At 39.2% G+C, this 13,328-nt stretch overlaps 2 protein-coding genes across 2 annotated transcripts; one reads left to right on the top strand and one right to left on the bottom strand.

Moving 5' to 3' along the window:
• Positions 1-335: 335 nt before the first annotated feature.
• zbtb2b (zinc finger and BTB domain containing 2b) lies at positions 336-7,885 on the bottom strand. Its single transcript, XM_057353328.1, has 3 exons — positions 7,184-7,885; positions 5,644-5,824; positions 336-3,756 (listed from the first exon to the last, which is right to left on the bottom strand). The coding sequence occupies exons 2-3, from the start codon at positions 5,814-5,816 to the stop codon at positions 2,328-2,330; spliced, it is 1,602 nt and encodes a 533-aa protein (XP_057209311.1). The 5' UTR covers positions 5,817-5,824; positions 7,184-7,885; the 3' UTR covers positions 336-2,327.
• A 210-nt stretch (positions 7,886-8,095) lies between these two features.
• armt1 (acidic residue methyltransferase 1) lies at positions 8,096-12,854 on the top strand. Its single transcript, XM_057353330.1, has 6 exons — positions 8,096-8,621; positions 9,413-9,483; positions 9,965-10,070; positions 10,324-10,565; positions 10,674-10,839; positions 11,226-12,854. The coding sequence occupies exons 2-6, from the start codon at positions 9,431-9,433 to the stop codon at positions 12,003-12,005; spliced, it is 1,347 nt and encodes a 448-aa protein (XP_057209313.1). The 5' UTR covers positions 8,096-8,621; positions 9,413-9,430; the 3' UTR covers positions 12,006-12,854.
• Positions 12,855-13,328: the final 474 nt, after the last annotated feature.

A 13,328-nucleotide genomic window follows, 5' to 3' on the forward strand; every position in this document is an offset into this window, starting at 1 on the left:
CTTTTCACAAATGTTCTGTTTGTGCAAAAAAAATCAGATTATGATATAAATATATAATTATAATAATATAATTTTATAATATATATAAAAAGTATGGTAAATATAGTATTTGTTTGGTTAAATAACATTGGTACGCGTAGTAGTACCACATAAAAAACAATGGTGCCATCTTGTGGAACACAAAGCCACATCACTGATGTGACTAATTATTTTCCAAGCCAAAATACTTGACCTCGTGGTTGGTTATGACATTTACAATATGAGGTCAAATATGTGCGTTTCTCTTTATTAACGCAAAATTAAATAATAATGATAAAGAAAAACACACTTTTCAAAAAACATAAGAATTTATTGTTCATTATTCACAATGAAAATGCAAAGAACATTTTTTTTCCAGAGACAACCTTTCATCTTTCATGTCCCTGAGGAGAGCGAGATCACAGTATGCTTGCCATGGCTCTGGGGTTTGTGCGTGTGCGGGAGGGTGGGGGGTTTACCCTTTTTCTACTCCCTACAACTGCCTCAAAGAGCAACAACTTGCATATGTACAAATCATAAAAAGCTGTAACAACGTCACATAAAGAAGCATGACATTACACTTATGATCCACCATAAGAACAGGAGGCCTTGGCCAAATATATTTTAGTCACAATAAAAAAACGGTTGCAACAAAATGATTTTAAATTCCTGAAAATTGATTAGTTATTCAGTAGTAACTTAACTCACAGTGCCCTATAAAATATATTTCTAGTTCTTTACAATTTAAAACAGGGAAAAAATATTTAGCACAATGCATGTAGCCCTGGTTTAAAATGATACAAGTTTCCTGATATAGCACAAGTATATTAAAGTAGTCAGGGTTCTTTTATAGATATCAGTGCTGAGCATGACCTCACTGTCAGTGTCAATACAATAAACGAATGCCATTAACACACGGCCAGGAAAATGCAGAGAAATCAAATATACATACACTTGTGCTACACTAAAACGAATAGGCCTGATATTCTAGAATAAATGCAATTAATAATGTACAACACATTTGCGATTATAAAATTATTTGTAAATACAGCACTGAATATAAAATTAGAAAAGTTATTTACTCAAAAATAAAGAATTTAAGAGCATATTCAAGCAAATAATTAGATGGCAAAAAAAGTAAAAATAAAACTGGCAAAAGTTACAGAAATATGTCCAGTCAAGCAATGTTATGTACACATGTGTAGGATTGGCCACAGTGTTCACTAACTTGGACACAGTAACAGCTTCAAAGAGTATGTTCATATAACACACAGCACGACCGTAAACATGTTTAACCGCAGTGAAAACAGAATCAGGTTGGCGATAAACTGATCACTGCAATTTAAAAAAAAAGTTTTACAGTCAGAATGTTTATCATTTACAAAAAGAAAATGTTTGAAAATAGAAAATACAAAAATAGATAATAAAGCAAATACATTGTGGGTCACATGAACTGGTAATTCTTAACATTAACTCCAATATAAATTATTTGAAATGTGATCTAGCACTGCTTTAATGAAGGTTATTTACACCAACACATTGCCTTTGCAAAAGCACATAAAAGAGTTAAGAAAGTGTCAGAAAACTTTTTTAAACTTTAAAATGATTTGCTGGAGTTGCTAAAAGATTAAGTTTACTTTGATCCTCAACCTCAGAACATGAGCAATAAATGCAAATTTCAGGTTAGTCTGATATTACATTTGTGAAACTGGTCCAACTGGTTGAGGTAGTGAAGGATACTTGTTCTTTAAACCAAGGCCCACACTTAGCTGCACAAAGTAAATCACATACTGGCATATTCAGGTTTTATTTTGTTTGAAGAGGCCATTTCAAAAGGGAGTTATGACGTTATTTTCAACCTGGGGGTTCGATCAGAATACTAAAAATGAACTTAAGACTTTTGAATATTAAGTTGAATTACCAAAGCTAGTTTTTGTCTTATCTGACTATTTGGATTCCAACAGTTCACTACATTCTTTTCCTGTAGTCAGTCAGACAGAGGAAGAAATTTAACCACAAGCACAAACTGCGAATGGCCCAAGTAAACTAATAAAAATCTCGAAAAAAATGAAGTTAGAAGTCGTATACAATAATCAAATACTAAAAATATAACAAGCTAATTTATGAGCATAAGTTCTGCATTAAAAATGCATCACACCGAAAATACAAGGACTTTTCAGTAGAAGGATTCCCTGAAAAAATATAACACAAATTTCCGCACTGTTAGCTTAACTTGATCATAATTTACCCACAAACAAATGCAAATGCAATACATTAACAAACAATACTAAGAAGTGGATGAACGTGAACTATTCCGCAAAGACTTCCTCAGTTTTGATAGACTTTACCAACGGCCCACCGCTGGACGAATCCGAGCCTTCATCTTTGGCCAGGTTGTCACTATTCAGCCCAGTGACCCCCATTCCTATAGCTGTCCCACCTGCTAGCGCCCCCTGGTTGAAACACAGGTGTTTGATAACCTCATTGGGACTAGAGAAGGTCATTTCGCATATATTGCATTTGTAAGGTCTCCCAGATGAGCCGAGAAACAGTGCCTCCATCTGGCTGGAGTCATCGGCTGCGCACAGCTCCATGCTCTGCCGGTCCACCATGGTGTACGCCGGCTCCGAGCCCTGATTTATGCAAACGTGCCGCGCAGCCTGGTTGGCCCGGCAGAAGCTCTTTCCGCAGGCGCTGCATCGGTACGGTTTGCCCGTGTGGATGTACATGTGTTCTCTCCAGTGGCTCTTCTGTATGAACTTGCGGCCACATGTGGAACACTCGTACTTCCTTCTCTTCACTTCCCGTTCCAAGTCTGTCACACCCTCGAGGTTGTCAATGTCAGCGATATCGGACGGAGGAGGCGTGTCCGCTTGGTGCTGAGCAGCATAAAGGCCAACGGCTGTTGTCGTGGGGACCAGCATAACGGTTTCAGCGTGCGGCGAGTCTTTCATGTACAAATTCTGCTCGCTGTCACTGGCAATGTCCATGACGATAGATTCGCCTCCTCTCATAACTTCTTCCACCTCCGGCGTGGCAACTCCTCCGATCGCCATGGGGGAAGCTGCTCCGCCAGACTCCAACACCAGGGGAAGCATAGACTGAGTGTGCAAAAGCAGGTGCTCTCGTAAGGCAACCCGCTGGTTAAAGCGGCCCCCGCAAACGTGGCACGTGTAATGCTTCCTCATAGATGAACTTCTTCTCATGATGCTGGGCTTCACATGCAGAATCGTGTTGGAACTCGGAGAGCATGATGGGGCCTCACCAGCAGATGTTTCCGTTTCGGTAGCCTCCCTCGCAAACAGACTGGTGCTTGCAGATGCCTCCGCCTCGGTTTCTGACAGCGCGTGCCTGTTCTTGGATCCAGACATTGTCAGCGAGGTAGCTTTATTTGTGGTAACACACTTCCCATCAAGCAAACCACTGCCGTCCATGTCGAACGGAGAAGACAGGCGCGTTCTCGCCGAAAGACGATTCGTGAGCGTGGCTTGCTGGTCTGATATTTGAATGCCGTAAAGAGAGGATGAGAGGGGAAAGTTGATCTCGGGGTAAGCCTGACTTGAATGGCTAGCCAGACTGGCCTCCTGAATGAGGGGGTAGGCGTGGAGAAACTTCACGCCCTGTTCCAGAAGAGCCGGGTCAATAAGCTGTGTAGCCAGTTTGCCAGTATACATAAGATTAAGGAGGTAGCTGAAGATGTCTGGCTGGATGTCTGCGGGCTTCAAGCGAACACAGTCACTGCATGAGGAAACAAAGAAAGATTCAACATTAAACATTTTGTCGACAAGTGTCGAAAATTAGGGCTGTCAAACAATTAATCGCAATTAATCGCATCCAGAATAAAAGTTTGTGTTTACATAATATATGCTTGTGTACTGTGCATATTATTTTGTATTTATACACACAAAAAGATAAACATACATGTATATATTTATATTATTATATACATTTATATAAATATTTAGATGCATTTATTTATATTACCAATAATTGAAATGATATACATATAAACGTTTCTTTTTATATTTTATATCTTTCTTACACATATGCATGTATGTGTTTATAAATACAAATTTAATATGCACAGTACACAGACATACCCTGCTCAAAAAAATTAAGGGAACACTTAATCATCACAGCTTAACAAAGTCGGTTAACCTTCAGGAATATCAATCAACCCGGATAAAGAAGCATAAGTGATTGTGAACCATGTTTTGGTGCAAATAAAAGTGACAACAGGTACACTGGAGAGGCAACAGCCAGGGTGGTCTGGGGAGCACCATCCTCAGATGGTCTTACAGACCTCCACGTGCTATGAAGTATCGGGATGAAATCCTCAGATCTATTGTCAGATCTTATGCTGGTGCGGTGCAGGGCCCTCCTGATGCATGATAATGCCCGACCTCATGTGACCAGAGTCTGTATGCAGTTTCTGGACGATGAAGGCATTGATGCCACTGACTGGCCCTCACGTTCCCCAGACCTAAATCCAGTTTAGAACCTCTGGGATCTAATGCATCCGAAGCCATCCAGTAGCACCATAGATTACCCAGGAGCTCACTTATGCTCTGATCCAAGTCTGAGAGGAGATCCCACAGGACACCATGTGCCATCTCATCAGGAGTATGACCAGACATTGTGGGGAGTTCATACGGGCACGTGGGACCATGCACAGTACTGACTAACATTATGAGTTACTGTGGTGAAATTCAAACAAGTTGAATGAGACAGTATTATCATTTTTTACAGTGATTTTACTATAACTCCTGCCCTGAATGTGTTTATGATTTTGGCTTTCATTATTTTGTTCTCCCAACATTATGCAAAGTACATAAGTGAAGAGTTTTACTTTTAACCTGGATATTTCGTTCATTGAGATCTAAAATAGTATGACTTAGGTGTTCCCTTAATTTTTTTGAGCAGTGTATATTAAGTAAACACAAACTTTTATTCTGGATGTGACTAATTGTTTAACAGCCATAGTAGAAATGTTTTTAATGTGTGTTTATTACTTAAACTTTATCACCTAATGTGATACCTATATGTGTTGTGCAATCAAAAACTGATTTCATGAATTTATAACATATGTGACCCTGTCTGTAAAATCCAGCAAGGCTAAATACTCATAATGTAATTATGAGATAAGAAGCATTAAAGTTTGTTTCAGTTATTTATTTTTACTATGACTTCAATCTTTGACATGCTATTACTTAAGGCTAAATACACTACAAGACTTTTGCTCAGATTTTGCACAGATTTTCAGACTTGTTGCAGAAAGTCTGTGCCAGTCTGCAGATTTGATCAGTTAGTGTGTTTCTATCTGAAACGTTCAAAAAGTCTGCAAGTGTATGATGTCTAGTTTTAAAAAATCTGTTCAGATTTTAAAAGTCTTGTAGTGTATTCCAGCCATTAGTCAATATTAAACATATCCGGGTATATTTTCATAGAATGTTCTTTACGTTATGTAGGATGATTTTATGTAGAAAACCACAAAATGACTTGAGCTTGGTTTCTTACAGGCATGGTCACTTATTTTTCAAGTAATTTACACACAAAGGTCGGTGCACTTCGTAAAAAAGTAAAACGCTTTCTTACTGGGTGTGATCAATGTGTGAAGAATCGTACCTATCTTGGTGTATAAATAGCATTCTGAAGTAATTCGAGAATGCGGCCAGTACGGCCTTGTGTGCTTTGAAGAAGACGTCACCGATGGCGACCGTGCAGTCACACAGGAAGCCAAACTCCCTCTGCGCATTGAGCTGCTGCAGAAGGATAAGACCATGATTGGCCAGCTCCATACTTCCACCTACACAAAAAAGGGTCAGAGATGACAAAGATGACTTCCTGTATACTAAAGACCACAATGCACCACAAGAAAGAAAAACAGACTCGGAGAAAGAAGCCCCTTAAGTTGTCTTTAGACATGAATATAATAAGCAATAATGTCTATAAGAACATATTAAAAAAAAAAGAAGATACTCATTAGAGTGCACAGATATTGAGACTATCACATGATCTCAGTGTTGCAAACCTGACCACACAGACTCAACAGAGCAGTCAGATGCAGCCCAGAGGCAAATATCTGAGGCAACCTGTGAACCCAGTTCAACCATTGAACCTTGTTGTCAAAACTTGACTTGTGAGCTTATTAACCCCCATCTACACGACCAGCTCTGCAACCTCTGTGCCTTAGCGGGCCACTCTGTTGCGTCCATTAACCTAAAGATCAACCACAGGCTTTGTGTCACATGATTGGCTCTTCAGACAGCATTCCTGAGGCCACTTCCACTCAGTCCCTAATGAGTGTAAAACGGATGTGTTCACAGTCTACAGACATAATGCTGGTAGCCTTTGACAACATGGGCGGTAATGTCACATAACTGGGCATGAGGATTACAAAAAATCAATTTACATTTTTTTTCCCAGCCAATACATTTATAGCTACACATGTGCATTCTAAATATTTTCAAAGTGACCTACAGTGCATTCAAGGTATACATTTTTGTCATAGCATGTTCCCTGGGAATCGAACACAAGACCTTTGCGCTGCTAACTCTGTAACAAGATGCAGGAACAAATTTAAGCAATGAACTGAAATTGTCAGACTATCCTAAAAAGAATAGAAAGACGCATGTTAGTTTTAGTTTTATAGACAGTTTACAAATATTTCCAAAATATAGGAAACAGCCATTGCAGTTCCTTATTCAGAGATAGAACATTTTACAGTTCTCAATAATCCAAACCTACACCACCAGTTTTAACTTGCTCTCATTGTGGTGTTGTAAACTAGCCCCGCCCACTACGGAGACACGTGGAACGGACAGATCTCCCGCAGAGAGCGACCACTTCCGCAATCTGTTTTTCTTCGCAAATAGAAAATAAACCGTCAAAAACTGAAACGATCAACCCATAAACGTCCTGCCTAGCCAGCACACGATCCAACGATCTCATCGAATATAGCAGAAACATTAGAACAATAACGGCAACGTAAATCCAGAATGGAGGAGGTTATCTGCTCGGCGAGAAGCGAATATAAACGGAGCTTCGTGAAACGGACACACACTCCCGCACGCGGGGGGAAGGGGTGGTCACCGAATACATTTCCTCAAGTAAAAACTAATCCAGAAAATAAACGATAAACATCGATAGGTAAACACACGCGTACCTTTCCTCCGTTTGATCGTGTGGAGTTGGCGAGTTGTCTGCTACCGGGGGACTTGTCCGTTGGGCACGCAGCTGCTCTGTTCCTCTCAAACGCAGCATTGGCGGCGATGGTCGTCGGTGTTTTCCGGTCGGGTTACGTTACAATCACATGACTGTCTAAAAGGGCTTAAAAACAGCGGTTGTAAAACCCACTTCCCTGGGACGCCGAAACAAACGGTCTGTGGCGGTAGAAGCCGCCAAATGAGTGAACTGCTGAACGTTACGATGCGATTCGCAGACTGTGTTTTACGGTGCGGCGGAGATGAATGTTGAGCGATCATTCAGGAGTGATGAAATGTCTCGTTGGTGAACGTTACGCTTAAACGGATTGTGGTGGCGTTGGATAGCCGTAGGTCATCCGACCCACCCCCACATGAAGATAACGTATCGAGACAGATACATGCGACGGGGAAATTTGCATTTCGGTTGACAGACTCGGCACTTTTACAGCCGAGAGAAACACGCACATGAGGGGAAAAGCGTATACTTTGAAACACGAAGTCACATCCACGGGCTACAATAAACTTAATTAACAGTATTGTTTATAAAATACAATTTTATAATTGAAGTATTAATTGCATTGCCTGTTTAACAACTTGTTTTGTGACGCAACTCAAATAGCAAAAGTCTTTAGAAATAAAATTGAATTTTTAAGTAATCAGAATTTTGAAACGTGTATTTTGACATATGAAAAATAAATTGGTATGTTAATACATCATCACACAAAACACTGAATGATATACTTATTGTAACAGACGTTGATGCGTTGCACTAGTAACGTTAGCCTAATATATAATTTATTTATTTGTGAAATTGCCTCTTGAAGGTCATGAAAGGACCAAAAAACCAAACGCTTATTTTAAAGTGTGAATAAAAATAATCAGAGTCTGACATAAATTGAATTGCATGTATACCACAAAGATGTTCATAAATCAAACGGTATACTTTATTTCTAGTTAATGGCTATACTTAATATGTTGAACGAATCATCTAGTGTCAAAAGTGAGAACATTTTAAGAATATTTTAACCACCTGAAACAACCGGACATTGAGTTTTAATTGTTCTTCTATTAGTTATACTTCTTAGTTACTCATGCTGATTTTAGTTGTAAGCAACATCATTTCCCTTTCCTAGAAACCACTTTTATGAATGATTAAGCTTAGCCATATATCATTTATTTTCGTTTAATTCTGAACAGTGCAGTGCATGCAGAGATGGACAAAGTGAAAAAAGATGAACATTTTAATTTTGTTTGTGCTCAGAGCTACAGAGCTTTTGCTATACTTGGGGGAGGGGGGCAGGATGTGAGCTGGCTTGACCAGGCCTGCCAGAGATGTCAGGAAATGTGGTGGAATAACATGCACAAATACACGAAACAACTGTGGAAAAATGTTAAGAGGTTAGTCCAACAGCCTGGAAGTGTAGAATTGCAAAATGAAAATGCCAATATCGGATAAGTTATGAGTTTTGCAAAAAAGAACAAGGAAAGGGAAGTTGGGGGGTGGTGACTCCATACAGAGAAAGCAAGCTGTCTGTTAGGCCCATAGGCCCTATGTGTTGTGGTGAAATGCATCTGGGACCCGTTGTCAGTTTCAGAAAATCACATTAGTTCCTTAAATGTGTTTTAGTCAAAGAAAAACTAAAACACAGGAACGCTAAAATGTCAAATCACCAAGTTAAATGTCGGAACATTTTGTTACGGAAAATTAAGTCAAGATTAGATATATTAAGCAAACCAGTTGATCTGTTTCAGATCAATAACAGTCAATCAGTAACAAACCCTTTATTATTGAATCTTTAAGACTGTATTGCAATAGCATATTCTGAGCCACTGCATGCTTACCAGACAAAAATTTGATTCATTTAAACTGAATAAATGGCGTAATTTCAGAGTACTACAATTAAACAAACAGTTTTAAAATGTATCATAAACATCTATGTGCACGACATTAATCGGCTTTTCTTCTCATTGCCACAAGAGGACAGTACTGGATCGAGAAAGATATTTACAATATTTTACGATTTTTTTTATAACATTAAATTACATGTTTGTGTATATAATTTCGTGTATCCAAATACGTTGTGCGAGTGAAGCAGAGAAAAGCGTCTTAAAGGGTTTAAAATCTTCACGACATCGTGCCTTGATCACCGGTCACTTTTAAATAAAGTTTTTCTGAAAATCTTCACCAGTTCTTCCGGTGTGCAAAAATGGAGGCGGAGGGAGTGTTGGCCCCGCTGTCGCTCTCTGCTAAGTTTGAGGGGTATGTGTACTTATTGATCTGCTTTAAATGTTTACCGTTTCCCGTTGATCTGTAAACAGTTCGGCTACACTGAAAAATATCCTCGTTGTGCGTGTCATAGCATAATGCACTAAGCTATCAATTCCAAAATGCAGTGATCTGCCTACCTACTGTTTTAGTGCATCATAAGCGAATCTATAGTGAGGTCAATTCACACCCATAGATCAAGAAGACGCGTTTATAGTAATGAGAGCCTTTGCGACAGCCTGTTTCGATGTCATAGATAGATCATGCTGTTTCCTCCAACCAATCCCTTGATGCCACTTATGTAATGTTTAATGCAAATTACTTTATTTTTTAAAACCTTTTAAGTCGGTTTATTTTGAATGCTACTGCCTTATTCAAAATATTGTTGCACGTGAAACCTTGTTATAAGGCAGTGTAAACAGTGTATTTAAGTTTTTTAAATAACCAGGTAGACTTATTTTAACTTATTTTTTAGGTCCTTTGCCTATCTAACTGTCAGAGACAGGCTGCCAACCATACTGACAAAAGTGATAGACACAATACACCGCAATAAGGATAATTTCTTCAAAGATTATGGAAAGGTACAGTATAAAGGATCTTTTACCATTAATGCATGGCATTGGTGTGATCTTTGATCTTTCAATAAAGAATAATTATTAAGTGATATCTACGTCTGAAGTTTTAAGTATAAATTGAATGTTTAAACACACCTTTTTGTATAATATGGGACATAGATTATTGGGCTTTTCCTGAAGCCCATATCTGACCTTATTATATCTGCACCTTTTACTGATAGTTTACCAGATTTAACTTGTTGATAACCCGTTTCATCAGGAGGGGGTCCAGGCAGAGAAGAGGGCCATTTCCTTCCTGTCCAAGATGAGGAATGAACTGCAGACAGATAAACCTGTGCTGGTTTTGACTGATAATGCTGAAGACACAGAGACCTGGAACAAGTACATGCAAAGACAGCAGGACCTGATGGAGGATGGGCAACCTGTCAGCTGGTTCAAGTCACCATGGCTGTATATGGAGTGCTACATGTACCGGAGGATCCGAGAGGCCTTGTATCTAAAGTAAGGCAGTTTTCCATTTATACAAAGTTTTCCTTTATTTATTGTACTCTAGTTGTTGGTACATTTTGGGTGGTTTCATGAACTTTGTTTCCTTTTTTTACCCAATAGTCCACCTATGGATAATTTTGATGTGTTTAAGGAGGGAAAGACGCAAAGCTTTTTTGAATCTCATCGAGCAATAATATCCGTCTGTACATACCTTCAAGAACTCATCACCAACATGGAGAACATGTCTGAGGTGCAGCTGCAGGAACACTTTCTCAAATTGCTCCAGGTTTGTATGTGGAGGTTTTCAATACTCATTTCCAAACCTACTTTATATGACATCAAAACCAAACAGCAGCAATGCTCCCCTTGTTTATATGACAGCTGTAATTGAGTTTAATGATTCCAACAGAGCCGAATTCCCTGGAGGAAGCTTAAAGAGCCGACTGAAAACTTGTTAACCACAAGCTTTATGAGTCACATCTTTAATGTAGAACAGAAAATCTTGATACCCAAAGTGATATCCTGTTTGTGGTGCCAAGTAACACGCCCGCAGCGGGTGATTCTTGTTTTCAGAATTGGCTCGAATTCATGATCGAAAGAAGGACCCTACATTAATGTGTCTGTGTATTTTACCAGTACCAGAATGCCTTATTCATTTGGTTTACTTTGTAGATCTCGTTGTGGGGAAACAAGTGCGATCTGTCCATCTCTGCCGGTCAGGACAACTCTCAAAAGTCCAGTCCCATCGATTCTTTACCTGATCTCCAGCGATTCATTCTAGTGGATGACTCCAACAAGGTTTGGTCAACGCTGGTTGCTGCGCAAGGCTGTGGATCCTCTGGAATGAAACGTGCGAGAGTTGACATAGTTTTAGACAACGCCGGCTTTGAGCTCATCACTGATCTCGTCCTCGCCGACTTCCTTGTTTCTGCTGGACTCGCCAAGCAAATCAGATTTCACGGCAAATCCTTCCCGTGGTTTGTCTCCGATGTCACAAAACAAGATTTTGAGTGGACCATCATGCAGACCATGGCGTCCAATCATAAGTGGATGTCGGCCAGTGGTGCGCAATGGAAACATTTCATGAAGGACGGCACTTGGTCATACCACGACCATGCGTTTTGGACCTCACCCCATGAGTTTTGCGATATGCCAGCTGATGCAGCTGATCTTTACGCCATGCTACAGGATTCTGATTTGATCCTGTTCAAAGGAGACCTAAACTACAGGAAGCTGACTGGTGATAGAATGTGGGAACACACGGTTCTCTTTGACCGAGCTTTGAGAGGATTCCAGGCCGCCCCGCTCTGTAGTATCAGAACATTGAAGGCTAATGTTCAGGTAGGCTTGCAGTCAGGCCACGCTGAGCAGCTCAGCTCAGAAGATCCCGACTGGATGACTAATGGTAAATATGCTGTGATTCAGTTCTCCAGTCCATCTAAAGAACAGTAGGGTCATTTTTAGAAAGAGCAAAAAGTGATGGAAGACCAACCAAGATGTGACAAATAAAATGCATTTATGGACTGAAACTACCCAACATGCCAAACAAATGTCTGCAGTGTCATTTTGTTTTTGCTTGAACTATCTAATGGAGGTTTTGTTTGGATGCAAACAGCAGATATGGGAGCTTCTGAATTATTACATCCTAAAATCAAATTCAATCTAAATGATCTTTTTAGATGGATGAATTTTTGGATATTACCGTGAGAATGTATGCTTTGCACTGCCAGTTGTTAGTTCATAAAAGGACGGATTTAAACCGGCAAAGGTTAAATTCATGCTGCACGTGTAAATGTGACAACAATCTGTGACATCTAATAGTTGTGCTGCTGTGATGCATAGTAAATACAAAAAAGTGTACTGAAATTAAATTCCTCCTAGATACGTTTATCATGCATTTCATCCAGAATTCTTGAGTTTACAAGAAAATAGTTTGTTTCAGTATTTCGATGTAGACATTAAGCACATGCTGTGTAACACGGTCTTATTTTTTTTCTGGAAATTAGGCTTTGCTTGAGAACATCATTGACAATTGTTTACATTATATACAAAATATTGGCTGTTGACCATTAAGGGAAAAACAGTTTTCATTATTTGTTTACGCTTTGGAATGACTAGCACTACTGTTTCAAAGTTTACCAGATGTGTAGAATCTGTAAGAATGCAAAATGATTGATTTTATTTATGAGCATGTTGAAAACAAGATGCCAGTCACTTGGGATCCATCAGTTCTAATCCTGCAGTTGTCTGTTTGTACTCTGTTTTGAAAATTTAATGCAATTAAATGTTTGAAAAACGTTTCTTGATTGTACTTTCTACTCTTATAATGCAACCAGTGAGTTTAAGATGAGTTTTATGTCTGAAAAATCCTTCTCTCGTGTACTTTTTTTAAAATTAAGATTAATCGCTTTATGTTTGCAGCGGTGTTCCCACTTGCTGGATTCTGACCTATCTTCCATGTGCACAATTTGTTTACTTTCACAGGATGTTTTCTGGTGAGGATATTTCCAGGGATGCACAAGAGGCCTTGCCTTTGTTCCGCAATGTAGAGAAAAAGGCCAAGAACACCCAAAGCATTTGTTAACATATAATAAACACATGAACTGTATCTTTTGGTATAGGGGTCAGCAAGGTTCTGTGTACATGCTGTTTTCCTGGAAATCAAGGTCACAGTTTTAGTCTTTGAACCGTGAATGATGAATGCAGCTAAACAGTGGACTTAAAGATTCAGTTTCAGTGCGTTAAATCAATGACTAAATAATTCATTTTTGTTGT

The sequence above is a fragment of the Triplophysa rosa genome, linkage group LG15 (assembly GCF_024868665.1).
Source record: "Triplophysa rosa linkage group LG15, Trosa_1v2, whole genome shotgun sequence".
NCBI lineage: Eukaryota > Metazoa > Chordata > Actinopteri > Cypriniformes > Nemacheilidae > Triplophysa > Triplophysa rosa.